We start from the raw sequence: 13696 nt of genomic DNA on the forward strand, positions 1-13696 counted from the left end.
CGGCCGCGCTGCGCCCCGGGCACGGCCTGTCCCCGGGATGCCGGTGATGGGCCGGTGTCGGGCACCGGGGGTCTCCGCCGTCCCCGGGGAGCCCTGCCGGGGGTCGCGGCACCGCCCGGCGGCGGTGGGGAAGGACCGTGAGCCGCGGGGCTGGCTGCGGAGCGGCTCCGCCTGCCCCCGAGCAGAAAGTTTTGCACGTGGTGGTGGCTCGGTAAAGGACAGCGCAAGGCGGCCGGGCTCCTCGCGCTGTTTCTGGGGAGGAAACCTGAAGTTTTGGTTTCAGAGGGGGAGTCGCTTGGGCATCGCGACCGGGTGAGCTGCGGGGAATCCGGAGCCGGGTTTCTTTGTCTGCGTGCGGTGAGCAGCGCTGCATTCCTTGCGGGAGCAGCGTGCTCTGCTTTCCGTCTCGCTGCAGGTCCCAGGAAGCCGCCAAGGTCCTCCTGGAGGAGCTGGGGCAGGATCAGGGTTCGGCTCTGCGGGGCTGGTGGCAGCGCTGCGGGGTTAGCGGCTGAAAGCAGGACCGGTTAAATCAATGGGACGTACAGCAGACCGCCTCCCCTCCAGCCGCTTCACTGATCCTGCACAAAATTCAACCAGCCCCAAGTAATTACAGGGTCGTAGTAAAATGACTCTGCACCGTGGCTGTGTCAGTAATTTGAAAATACCTATTTTCACACTTGATTTAGGCTGAGAGCTGCATGCTGCAGAGCTCCAAAGAAGTAGGGCAGGGAGTCTGTTGTTTAGCCTTAAAGTAGTGTTTACTACTGGGCTGCTGTGACAAGTAGCCTGTTGAAGTGTAATTATAAATCAAAGTCTTGGTTGAACCTCTGTTCCTAGATAAAATCTATATCTGTAATTTGCTGACCACTTCTTGTCTTTTACATACAAATATTATTATTTCTAAGGAAAAGTTGCCTGAAGGGAGTTGACTCATTTTATTCAAGATGAACATTTGCTCACTGACTGTAAATTACCTCCGCTGAAGAATTTGAGGCTTGCATAATTTCCAGCAGCAAATAGAGAAATCAGAGATGTCATTTATGCCGTCTAATATTCTAGTGAGATTCTGGACCAAGCTAATTGTTAGAACCTGCTAAAGGACGCGTACAGAAACCCTGCTTGTCAGTAAATTGTGATAATTGCCTTTAAGGGTGTTTGACTAGTCCATGTGTGAGCTAATCTCAGCAACCACAGCGGAGGAAAGAGATGCGTATAGATATGTATCTTTGTTCTGTTTGGGGAAATATGTTAGCTTATCTTAAATGTGAATTGGCATACTTTGAATTCTTCTCAATAGATGACATTGTGATGATAAAAGCGATGTTACTGGCACAGTTAAAGACCAGGGTATGTGAAAGGGGCAAGTGGTTCATAAGACATGACATCGCTCGCTGAAAGACACAGTCTTCTGTTTTAGTGGGGTGAAATGCTGAATGCCTTTCTCAGGAGCAGTTTGAGAGCGTATCTCGCTGTTTTTTAAAAGTAGGGTTTGTTACTGTGGCTGTGGGTGGGCTTGGGAAACGCGCAGTGATCTGTTCCTCCCCTCTGCATACGGTCTGTAGCTCACTAGCCTCCAACGTGTGCTTAGCTGCAGGGTGGGTTTTTTAAGTTTGCATCTATTTTGTTGTGGTTGTGGGCTCATTCTGAGCGATCCTTCACAACTGGTGCTTGCAGGAGTGCAGAGCCCCGTGAAAGACCTGAACGCCTGGGTTTGCAGCCTTTGACGTGAACTTTACTAGCCCTGTTTCTGAGCCCTGTGTGCATGGTATAAGAAAGTTTTCAGTGTACTCTGAGTTCCTCCAGCATATAGGGGTACAGGAGGAGAATCGTGTTTCCTGGCATGCTGTAGAGATCGTGGCACGCTTAGGCTGTGGTGTCTACACAATCACTTAACTGGGAGAGAGAGGAAGGGGGCAGTGAGCATCTTCAGTCTTCAGATCCTGGCAACGCTATTGTCTCTGATCAGTAGGTGTTTAGCTCCCGTTCTGCTCCCTGGCAAAGGAGACCTTGCAGGATTAGTTCCTCAGAGTGAGGAAAGCCAAACTGCAGAGATCTAGGAAATGCTGTGCATTGCATGGTGGTGGCATTTAAAAAGGTAAAGTCTGTGGAAGTTCTAAAAACTTGCAGGGGATTCTTTGCTGGTGAAGGGTTCCCCTTCCCATCTGTGTCTCCCCACAGTTTGTGTGCTAATGTTTCGAGCCATGACCCTTTCTGTAATCCTTCAGTTCCAGCAGGTTTCAACCTGAGAGGGTATGGTCAGTGTAATCTTTTTGGCTATAGATTAAGTGAGTAATTTTAGCCCAAGATTAGTGCTCAGGATCCTTGAATGGCATCTCAGTCTTTATTTGTCAGACTCTCTGCCAGTTAATACAATTGCATTAAAGATGATTTCATTTTTCTTTTAAAAGGATTTGTGCTGTGAGGTTGTGCCATCCTCCCTAAGTTGTTCTGTGCTGAGTGTTAATGCATTGCATAGGCTGGTCTAGGGAACATTGTTTTAAAACACCTTTCCAAACTTTTGCATGGTAGAGTGAGCCAGATACTCTGCCATGTGGCTCTGATGGGAAGTGTTCCTTGCAGTTTTGGAGGAGTTTGGATTGAGTACTGTTTACTGAGCTGTATTGCTTGCTCTTTTCAATCCCAGTTAAACTGCACCAGGGAAGTCGTTTTGCGGATTAAAGGAAATGGGTTATGGTAGTTTTGCAGTAAGGTGTCTCTTTGTTTCTTAATTGGTGTTGGCTTGAGGGTGGTTCATTTTTTTTCCCTGTGACTGAAGTGAAAGGTATATCAAAAACTTGCTGTTGTATCTGACAAATTGATTATTCTGTATATTATTTAGGGAGGAGGATGGTGCTGACTATGCTGCATCTAATCTGCATTTGTTGAAGAGTGTGTGTATATTCCATATGCACGAACAGGATATTCTGAAATAGAGTCTGTTGGCCAAATGAATCATCTATGGTGTTGATTTTGTTGAAGGTTCTGGTCATCTGAACCTAGAAAAACAAATGTATTTAGTAAAGTTTTTTGAGGGTTTTCAACCTCTTGTGTCATCTGTAAGTGTGAAATGCAGGAATAGAGTTGTACAGTACTGTACTGCTTAAACATCCTCAGGAATATAAAAATGTTTGAGTCTGTGAGAGAGGGAAGTGTATCCACGTTAAACACCTCCACAGGCAGCCCCGGGTCATGCTCTGACTTTGAGCACTGGGAGCTTCCCAGGTAGGCTCTCGCCCCATTCCTTATTTGAAAGTGCAGTAAAAGAGACTCTGAGCATAAGAATATCATAGTTATTAGGGAAGTCTGGTTTTCTTCTTTCTCCAAGCTTCCTCTGCAGAGAGAAGTGAGACGATTACAGTAGCAATCACAGCCATAGCTTGCACTGGGCTCCATATGCTTCATCTCTTATTTGCACTGTGGCTTTTTGGCCATTGTCTTTTAATGGTTGCCAGTATTCCTCCGTTTCCATGTACTCCTCTCTGTTTTGGCTCAACTCTTAATTAAATCTGGAATCTTGCTCCTTTAATCACACGTAAGCCTACATATCATGGCAGATAACAGGAATACTCATCTCCAGAGAGAGACTGAACAGCACTGTGTTAGTGAGGAGTAGAACAGTATGGGGTATGCCTTGTGTTTTATGTCTCCTCCACACCTCAAAAGTAACCAGCAGCTGTCAATGGCTTGTGCTCTGAGTACCCGACTCTTAATCTTAAAGTAGCTCCATCACGGCGATGCCTCAGTGGCTTCAGCTGGCAATGAAAACACGTCTTTTTGCTGACTCTGGCCACATAAATGCTGTATCACTACAGCAGGCAGCTGCTGTCGGAGTTCAAGATGTAATCTCTGAAATACAATCATAATATATTTTTTTAAGGGTTTTGCAAGTTTAAACCTATGATCCTTGCTAGGTTTTCCTTTTAAGGTTACCCTTTTTCATTCTCTGCTCTTGCATATGGAATCGTTATACCGAAGCGAAGCTTCCTAATGGGATTAGTAGTTTTTTTGTTCCCCATACAGCTTTTGACATTCCTTAGGTATTCTGTCTGGTAGCTCTTCCTGCTATGATTCAGTACAGGAGAATGTTTCAAGCATGTGCATGTGTACATATGTAATGAATCAGCTGGTCTCGGCTGGGGAAGGGTGAGAAAATCAGTCCTGGTTCCTTTTCTTTCTCCTCCGACTTACATGCTTACACTATATTGCTATGAAAGTTGGAGATCAGGTTTCCCAAGATAAACCTGCTCTTGGGCAACAAATTTGGAGTATGTCATTTATGAAACTCATCTAACAAAAAATAAACACATGCCAAAGGTAGATGCAATTCTCTGACCACTCATCTATAAATTAGGGCTTTTTCCCATCTTATAGTAAATAATAGATACGCTTTTTGATTTTGAACAATGAAATTATTTGTCTCATTAATCGTATTAATTTTTTTGTTTGTTTGTTTGTAGGTGTAGAAGAAAATGTCAGTCAGCATGCATGAAAATCGCAAATCTAGGGCCAGTACTGGCTCCATAAACATATACTTATTCCACAAGTCATCCTATGCTGATAGTGTCCTTACTCACCTGAACCTTCTGCGTCAACAGCGTCTCTTTACAGATGTACTTCTCCATGCTGGAAACAGGTCATTCCCCTGCCACAGAGCCGTTCTGGCCGCTTGCAGCCGCTATTTTGAAGCAATGTTCAGTGGGGGGCTGAAAGAGAGCCAGGACAGTGAAGTCAACTTCCATAACTCCATTCACCCAGAAGTCCTGGAGCTGCTTCTGGACTATGCGTATTCCTCCAGGGTTATCATCAACGAGGAGAACGCGGAGTCGCTGCTGGAGGCCGGCGACATGCTGGAGTTCCAGGACATTAGGGATGCTTGTGCAGAGTTTCTGGAGAAAAACCTACATCCCACCAACTGTCTCGGCATGCTGCTGCTGTCAGATGCTCACCAGTGCACCAAGCTTTATGAACTCTCTTGGAGGATGTGCCTTAGCAACTTCCAGAGTATTAGTAAAAGCGAAGACTTCCTCCAGCTGCCCAAAGACATGGTAGTGCAGCTCCTTTCCAGTGAAGAATTAGAAACAGAAGATGAAAGGCTGGTATATGAATCAGCTATCAACTGGGTCAACTACGACCTGAGTAAGCGTCACTGCTATCTGCCCGAGCTCTTGCAGACGGTGAGGCTGGCCCTCTTGCCAGCCATATACCTCATGGAGAATGTGGCAATGGAAGAACTTATCACCAAGCAAAGGAAAAGCAAAGAGATAGTAGAAGAGTCGATACGATGCAAGTTAAAGATCTTGCAGAATGACGGAGTAGTCACTAGTCTGTGTGCCAGGCCCCGTAAAACTGGCCATTCGCTTTTTCTTTTGGGTGGCCAAACCTTTATGTGTGACAAGCTGTACCTGGTGGACCAAAAGGCAAAGGAGATCATTCCGAAGGCTGACATACCGAGTCCGCGGAAAGAGTTCAGCGCTTGTGCCATAGGCTGCAAAGTGTATATCACTGGGGGACGGGGATCAGAAAATGGAGTCTCCAAAGATGTGTGGGTGTATGACACTCTTCACGAGGAGTGGTCGAAGGCTGCTCCCATGCTGGTAGCTCGGTTTGGGCATGGCTCTGCCGAGCTGAAGCACTGCTTGTATGTCGTAGGAGGACACACCGCAGCAACGGGTTGCCTTCCAGCTTCCCCTTCAGTATCCTTAAAGCAAGTCGAACAATATGACCCTGTCACCAACAAATGGACCATGGTTGCCCCGCTGCGAGAGGGAGTGAGCAACGCAGCTGTAGTCAGTGCGAAGCTTAAGCTGTTTGCTTTCGGAGGTACCAGTGTTAGCCACGACAAGCTGCCCAAGGTTCAGTGCTATGATCAGTGTGAAAACAGATGGACAGTACCAGCCACCTGCCCCCAGCCCTGGCGCTACACAGCTGCAGCTGTTCTGGGTAACCAGATTTTTATTATGGGTGGAGATACCGAATTCTCTGCGTGCTCCGCTTACAAATTCAACAGCGAGACGTACCAGTGGACTAAGGTGGGAGATGTGACAGCCAAGCGAATGAGCTGCCATGCAGTGGCATCTGGAAACAAGCTGTACGTTGTTGGAGGCTACTTCGGCATTCAGCGATGCAAAACGTTGGACTGCTACGATCCCACGTTAGACGTATGGAACAGCATAACAACCGTGCCCTATTCGCTAATTCCCACGGCGTTTGTCAGCACGTGGAAGCACCTCCCCTCATAATTGTGTGTGTGTTGCAATTAGAAATTATCAGGTAAGAAACAGCACCTTTAAATTCCACAGTAATAATGTTTTTCACAAAGCTTTTCAGCCGCAGCTCTGGGGAGGGTGAGTATATGCAATCCACGGGCGCAGCCGGAGCGATGAGGAACATACGTTCACGGGCTGCTGTAAGCCAGACACTGAGGCTGTGACAAAGCCAGGTGCTGCAAGTAGTTTGCTACATTCTCTGCATCCACTGCTCTTTATGGAGCCTTTTGCTGCATGATTTAGATGTTGAAAAATGTTATTTTTGCTAGATCCTGTGCTAGTGGGGAAATGCAGAGAATCTTTTGAACCCTGAATCCCGCTCTGCATTTAAATACCAAATGCATGCTAAGCAAGGGTTCCGTGCTATTTTCCTGACTGCACAAGCCAGGTCGCTGTATATCCAGTAGCAGGGATTGTAAATCCTGATCTGAAGCATGATAGTGAATTCACTTGCATTTCCAGGCAAGCAGCGTGCTTTCCCCTTTGGGGAAACTTGCTGACTTACATCCATGAAAGGTGTTTTACGAGCACTTCAGGCCTGGATTTCTGTCTCACCTAGACAGCAAGGTCGCACCTGCCTGGACTAAGGTTGAATTTGGCCCACTGATACACTTTAAAGTACATATTTTTCAAAATATTTATGGACATATATGTTGGACTAGATGTAGTGTCAGGAAGACATATAATTAATATTGCTGGCTGAAATAATTACCAGTCTATAGCACACACTGTTCCAAAACAATTTAATTATACATAATGGGCCAAGCTCTTACCAGATGCAAGTTCAGCATTGTGCCTTCTCACAAGTTAAGTCTCTATTTGGCCTCGCTTGTTTGGTTCTTGTAAATTTCTGATTTTTAGGAGGAAGGGAGAAAATATTCATTAAATAAATAAATAAATCTGGGTACCTACACATATTGCCAACATCTTTTAAAACTTTTTCTCGTTGTAGACTGCTACCTGTTTCAACTATTTCCCGCTTTTCCTAATTTTTATCCTTCCAAGTGTTGCATCACATAAAATTATGTTACTGACATTTTCCAGAACTGTTAGTCCATGTATTTTGCAACAGATCTGGCAGACTCCTGCTAGTGTTGATGTATTGCTTTTCTCCCCCCGAGAGACTTCAGGACAGAATCGCAGTTACCACCAGCCAACCAAAGAAGCGTAGTGGCGTTCTTAATCCTAAATAATCTGTGTGCCCTGTGAGTGGTAACTTGGTTTTGGATTTGAACTGTGTGCAATGGGACCATGAAGGCAGGCTGGTTAGAATGTACAAGACAAATAAATGCAGCTGAAATAATTACATGAGTTTTGCATTTGCATCTAAGTTACCTAGAGGTGCAAATGAAATAGGTTCTCCAGAAATTAGGAAGAACAGCTCATGTTTAGAGACTCCCTGGGTTCAGACCACGGTGGTGTGTTTTTTTTTTTTTTTTTTCCTGTTAAGTTTTGCAGCTGGAGACTTTTGCCCAAGTCTTGCAATAAATGTCAAGCCCAAATGTCTTTGAAGCAGTGTAGATAAAAGAATACACTCAGGAATTTAATGGTAGCTGTGAAGTCCCTTTCACTCTGTAATATTCCAGGTAAACTGAGGATTTGCCTTGCAGTTGTCTTTCAGCTGACTGGGAGCTTTGAGTAGAGAATACAGGCCTGCGAAGCAGCAGGTCAGCACAGAAATCTCATGTGAAATTGGGCTGTTTTATCTCCTTTGTTTTTCCCAGACCTAGTCTTGAGAAGGCAGGGCAAACCATTGAGGCTCACCACATCCGAGGTGCTGGGGTAACCGCACCGCCTGACGGAGAGCAGGCAGAAGGCTTGATTTCTGTGCAGTGGCTTCCCCGCTACCTGGGAACAACATCCTTGGTCAATTCCTACTACTACTCACTTCCAGCAGTTCTCAGTGTTATCAGAACAGTAGTATTGTATGCCCGGACTCACGTCTGTGCCAAGAAAAATATTGACTTATTCTTCAGAGACTGACTTAATTGTTCTAACATTTACAGTGCATGAGATGGCGTGTTTTATTTTGAAAGCACGTCCTCAGAATATAGCGGTGCAAAAAGCTTTCATTTGCTTTGCAATATCTTGTTAAAAGCCATTACTTTAGCTTCACTAACACACAAGATAACTGAATGAATGCAACTGCAGACTGAAATCTCTCCAATTCTGTGTGCTCATCCAGCAAGTAGTTTTTTTCTTTTTTTTTTTTTCCTCCACTGACTCCTGCTGCTTTGTCAGTGGGTGGGAGGGACAAAAAGGAAATTACTTCTGATTACCCTCTGTTTTCATGGCGCTGTGTGGCCCCAGTCTGACAGCTTTTAGGAAGACTTTAGTCTGCTTTGTCCCTTTCCTCAAACTTGGGGCTTTTGAGTAGGTTGGGGATATTTTTTCTTTGTTTCTGAATCATTTTATATATATATATATATATATATATATATATGTATAAAGTTCATCCCATAACAGGAAAGGTTGTTTTAGCTTCAGTGTTTGTGTGTGTGTTTCAATGGGAAGAATGACATGTTACCTTGAAGAAAGTCTAGAAAGCACTAATCAACACTAAATGCAGAGACTTTTTTCTTTTTTTTTTTTTTTGATGTAATAAAGATAGTCTGTTTCAAGCCCCAAACTGCAAAAAGGCATGATTCTTGGGGTTGTTACATGGGCTGCTATGTTTCCTGTAAGTGTTCCCTTTTGTGCCTTAAACATAACAGCTTGAGAGATTTGGTACGTTGAAATGAACTGTGAGTTCACTGGGGCTTCTTTGCATTGTAGCGATGGAGGATTTGACTCTGAAAATGCTAGCAGTGCTGTCAGAAATGACTGTTAACGAGCTGATGATGGTTTGGAAGCTGGCATTTTAATATGGCTTCAAAGTGAAAAAGGAAAGCACAATCTCAGCATCCAAAGGCTGAATTTTTCATTGAACAATCAATTTTTATAAAAGACTCCAGGATAGAATTATTGATGCATGGTGCGTTGCTGTGTGAAAAGAGATGAAGCAGATTTCTGCTGTAATGAATAGCAGAATTGTTTTAAGTAGGGGGATTAATATGACCCTTTCTATACAGTGAATAAATTCAATTCAGAGTTCTTCATGGTAAAAAGGAGGCATTGGGGTGAGACACCTTCACCTCTCCTTCTGCTTTATTCCAGCCAGGTTTGCTGTGGCCCAGTGACAGAAAAGCTTTGTGTGCAGCTGAGCTTCTGTAGAAGAGAAATGCACAAGCTTATTTCACTTAAAACAAATCCACAGACCCTGGACGCTGAAGTGTTAATCCTGGGGTAACATGGAAATGTTAAAGTATGCAGGACGCAGAGCCCATCGTGTGAAGCAGCATTAGGCCAGTTTGATTTAGCTTTCCAATGGCTGGATTTATAGCCAAAAAATTAACTGACCCCTTTCTGGGGGTCAGTGGGATGGTTTGCTAAGTAGGTCTAATAAGGCAGAATCTGACCCTAAATAATTGTGTCATGGCTGGTTTATTTATCAGTAGTTGGCTATTACACATGAACACTAAGGTGGCAGGGGGCGGGGAAGCCCATCAACTGGATTGTGTCCTAAGCCTAGCTTTTAGATTTTCTTTGACATCTAACAAAAACCTTATGGTACATTGTCTCAGCAAAACCTTTTAAGCCTCCTCTCAATCTCTCTCTCTCTTTGTCCCCATGCTTTTAGTTTACTCCATTATTTGGAGAAGAGAATTGGAACCTCAGATCTGGAGAAATGGTTTTAATGAAGAAGAATCGTTCAGCGCCTCTTGCATTTGAAGAAAATCATCTGCACCTTGTAAATTACCTAACCTAGACATGAAGGAATGGGAGGAAAAAACTGTCTTCAGTGCTTCAGCACGTGGTTTAAGTATGAATGAATGAACCTCTGATCTGGTCCTTGTGCTAGTAATTGTGGATTAATGCCACTATTAATCAGTCCTTCAAAAGAGACAGGACTTCTCTGAGCTGTGCAGCACACAACTCTTGATTTCCGTGGACTCCGCTGTTTGTATGTGAAATTTGAAATGGTTGTCACCTCCCTTTGTGACGGCTTGAAGTGCCAGCTCCAGCTGCAGGGGAAGCAGGCCAGGTCTGAAGCAGTGCGATGCCGCTGTGGGTGAAGAGACAGCGGTACGGCTGGAGAACTCCGCTTGCTGGAGTGTGCTGGTCTGTGGGCAGCGCCTACAGCATCTCCTGGACCCCATGCTGCAACGTGCAGCGAGCGACCTCCCACTAGATAAGGAAGAACACAGTGGTGAAATGTTCTTGCAACAGTGGCGAACAAAAGTGACATCCCCCAAATGCTCATTGTTCCCTTTCCTCCCTGTATTTATAAGTAATTCAGACTGTCCCATTCCTGTTATGTTACTTGTTGTAGATATAGTTATTTATTGTTCTGTGCTTGCATGCTGAAACAATGCCTGCAATTGTCTTCATGTTAAGGGCTTGTGTGAATTGTCGTATGTTTTGCACATTTTGTGATCGCTGACTTGCTCTGCTGCACAAAGAAAGAAAACTGCTGGGTAATGGTTGGAGGTGGGAGAGAGGGAGGGAGGGAGAGGTGGCTTCCTGGTCGGAAATGGAAGGATTACAAGGCAGGATCTTAAATTACACCCATACTAAAGGAAGAAGCCATGGAGGTCACTTTCTCAGGCCACCAGCTCCCCAGGTTGCTTGCGGTGTGTCTTGTAGATGGTGTCCTTGCTACGTGCCGTTTGCTGGTCATGCCTTTCAATTTCTAATCTGGAAATAGCCAAAATCACTTGCAGCTCTCTCTTTGTGCAGCTACCTGATTGCAACGCAAATACTGTGGAATAGCTTCTGGATACCAAGCCCAGGTGAAGTTGTTGTCCAAAGTTATTTATTTATTTATTGGATTAGCAAAGGGGATACTTTCAATATTAGCCACATCAACCTGAGTAAGTGGAGTGTGGCTGATTCAAGAATAAAAGCAAAAAACCTCAAGATGTCTTAGTGATGAAGTCTTTTTTTTTTTTTTAAATAAAAAAATAAGGAAAAAAGAGCAGCAATTTTGCACTGACCAGATTGCCTCATCAACTTGGATTTCAGATGATCATCTGAGTGGGCAGGTGTGAAAGACCCAAGTGCTTTAGCAAAACTCTCATGGGGATAGAAAATGAATTTCAAAACTCCTAGTCTTAAAAACAACCCTCAGACTCTTCTGCCTTTTATTTTCCATAGTCAGGTATGTATGTAAACACTTGGTTGCTCAGGAGCATCAGGTACAGTCCTGAGAAACTAAACTTTTACCTTTAAATATATTTTTTTTTCTGTCTGCTCTTGAGATAGACACAAACCTACTCTTTTCCTTCTGGACTTCAGAAGCTTATTTTTCACAGGTGCTTTCTTTGCCAGATTCTGTTATGAAGCATGTATTGTACCGTGTTTTTTTCTAAATGTTTCTGGAGCCCAACTTAACTGGCACATTCAGTAACATGGTTGGTGTGTGCTGCATTATAAGTAAACAGCTGCATGCGTGCATGCAAAACAAAAATAGTCACATTGGTGATGCTTGCCTTTCTCTGTGTGACAGTGATGTAGCTGTAGTTGTGAAAGCTTTGTCATCTGAAAGTAGTTACACTGGTCACTGGAAGTTTCTCTGTGCTGCCTTAAGTTTGACTTGGTGTTTGGAGTAGACCCTTACATTTCAGAAATAGAGTACTTGGAGTTCTGTGAATACTGAGACAATATAAATTAGCAAAGGCATTAGCAGCTTTTTTTTTTTTTTTTTTTTTAAGGGTGAGGCCCAGCTAGATGCAAACAGTTATAGTTCCTCTGGTTAAATTGGTTTGTTGAAATGATAGAATAAAAAAGCGTGTAAACCCACAACCTCCCTCTGCCCATCATTGGTTCCTTTCTCCTAGCTGGCTTTCAAGCAATAGGAAAACATCTTATGTAGGGTAGATCTTCCCTCTGTATCCATCTTAGCTTGCACAGGTTGCCCTGCTGAAGGCTTGAACTGCTGGTGCCTCGCATCTTGTGGGTTGCTCCCGCGAGTGCAAAGTGAGCTATCACATCAGACATCCCGTGTTTTGCATGTCCTCTCCCCGGGTGCTAGTGACTACATGAGATACAAGGAAGTGAAGAACCAGGTCCCCCAGGGCCCCCTTCCTTGAATAAGGGCGTACAGGTTCAAGACCTGTTTTTCCCCGTCAAACTGATTAGAGTACAGACGTGGAGCTGCCCTGCACCTCTCTGCTTAGCTTGTAGCACAGATGCTCCGTGGCACCGTGCAGCTTCTGAAAGCAGGATGAGTTTTCTGCAGCTGTTTCCAAAGTTGTGGTCTGCTTTCAAGCCCTCGATACTAATTCCTGTGTGTAGGCTGAAGGAAGCTGGAGCCAGGGTGGGCCTCTGGCTCTGCAGGGAATAAATACGCTGGGCTCTTGCTCTGAACTGGTGTGGGAATCCTGGCTGGCTGCTGGACCGTTCCCGTCCTGCTGAACACCCCGCGCTTTGAAGTGAGTGCAGTTCACAGCGGAGTGCACACAAAAACCTTGGCATAAGACGAGAAGGTTCCTCTTATTTTGCAGGCTGGTTGCTGTAGAAACATGTAACAAAGGACAGCCTTCCTCTTCTGGTATAATTGTGCAGCCCCTTTTCTCTAGGTCTGACACCTGTCTGAATAAGAGTGATTAGAGCAGAATAATGTTCCCTTTCCTGGCTATTGAAGATGTGGTTCATGTACTAAAAGAAAACTGTACAAGTGAAGAAGTAAAATGTTTATGTTGTGTCTTTTTGTTTGCTACTATGTCTTAAGGTTTTGTAAAACTTGCATTTTTTTTTTCACAATGTGAAACTGAAGGTCAATAAATTATTTGAGATTTTCTCTCCATGGAAGTATGATTCTATGACTTGTTTAAAGTGTTGTCTCTTCCCCCTTCCCCTCACGCCCCCCTTTCCTCTCCATCCCCCAATGTTTTGAATCCATTATAATGTTCTTTTCATGTCCTCTTAATAAAAGGACGTCAACAACATGCAGTTTACTGCTTTGGTTTAAGCTTCTGCTTCAGTTGCATTTCCCCTCCCTTTGTTCTGTTCTGCTGCTGTTACTATGATCTGTATCTCAAAGTTCAGCAGCTAAACCTCCGAGAGCCTCAAAATATTTAAGAACAGGAAATGCAAGTTTGCTGGTGCTTGCTGTACAGTTCGGCTAGTGCTTGATATGACTTGGAAGCAGTATTAAGGATCTCGAATCCTTCGTAATTATTTGCCAGGAAAAAAAATATGCTGGCTGTGTATAAAACATTCCAGTTGTTATATATAATATACACACAGAACCAAAGTCTTTGATCTATTAAGCTCATTTACATGTTTTTTATATATATATATATTTATGCTATTGATCTTCTATGTTGGCTTGGCACCTCTCTGGCCATAAGATGTCCCTTACCTTTGTCCAGATCTAAAATAACATT

At 44.1% G+C, this 13696-nt stretch overlaps 1 protein-coding gene across 5 annotated transcripts in view; it reads left to right on the top strand.

Annotated features, from left to right (window-relative positions):
* Window positions 1-13107, top strand: part of ENC1 (ectodermal-neural cortex 1) — a 41283-nt gene extending 28176 nt beyond the window's left edge. For 4 of the 5 annotated variants that reach the window (XM_048049875.2, XM_048049873.2, XM_048049876.2 and 1 more), the window contains 2 exons: window positions 4458-6270; window positions 9946-13107. In XM_048049875.2, coding sequence (XP_047905832.1) covers window positions 4470-6239 — 1770 coding nt within the window. In that variant the 5' untranslated portion in view covers window positions 4458-4469 and the 3' untranslated portion in view covers window positions 6240-6270; window positions 9946-13107. Of the gene's footprint in view, window positions 1-41; window positions 313-4457; window positions 6271-9945 lie in introns of those variants that run through there. The other variant, XM_048049877.2, reaches the window with a different exon arrangement.
* Window positions 13108-13696: the final 589 nt, after the last annotated feature.

The sequence above is a fragment of the Anser cygnoides genome, chromosome Z (assembly GCF_040182565.1).
Source record: "Anser cygnoides isolate HZ-2024a breed goose chromosome Z, Taihu_goose_T2T_genome, whole genome shotgun sequence".
NCBI classification, from domain to species: Eukaryota; Metazoa; Chordata; class Aves; order Anseriformes; family Anatidae; genus Anser; species Anser cygnoides.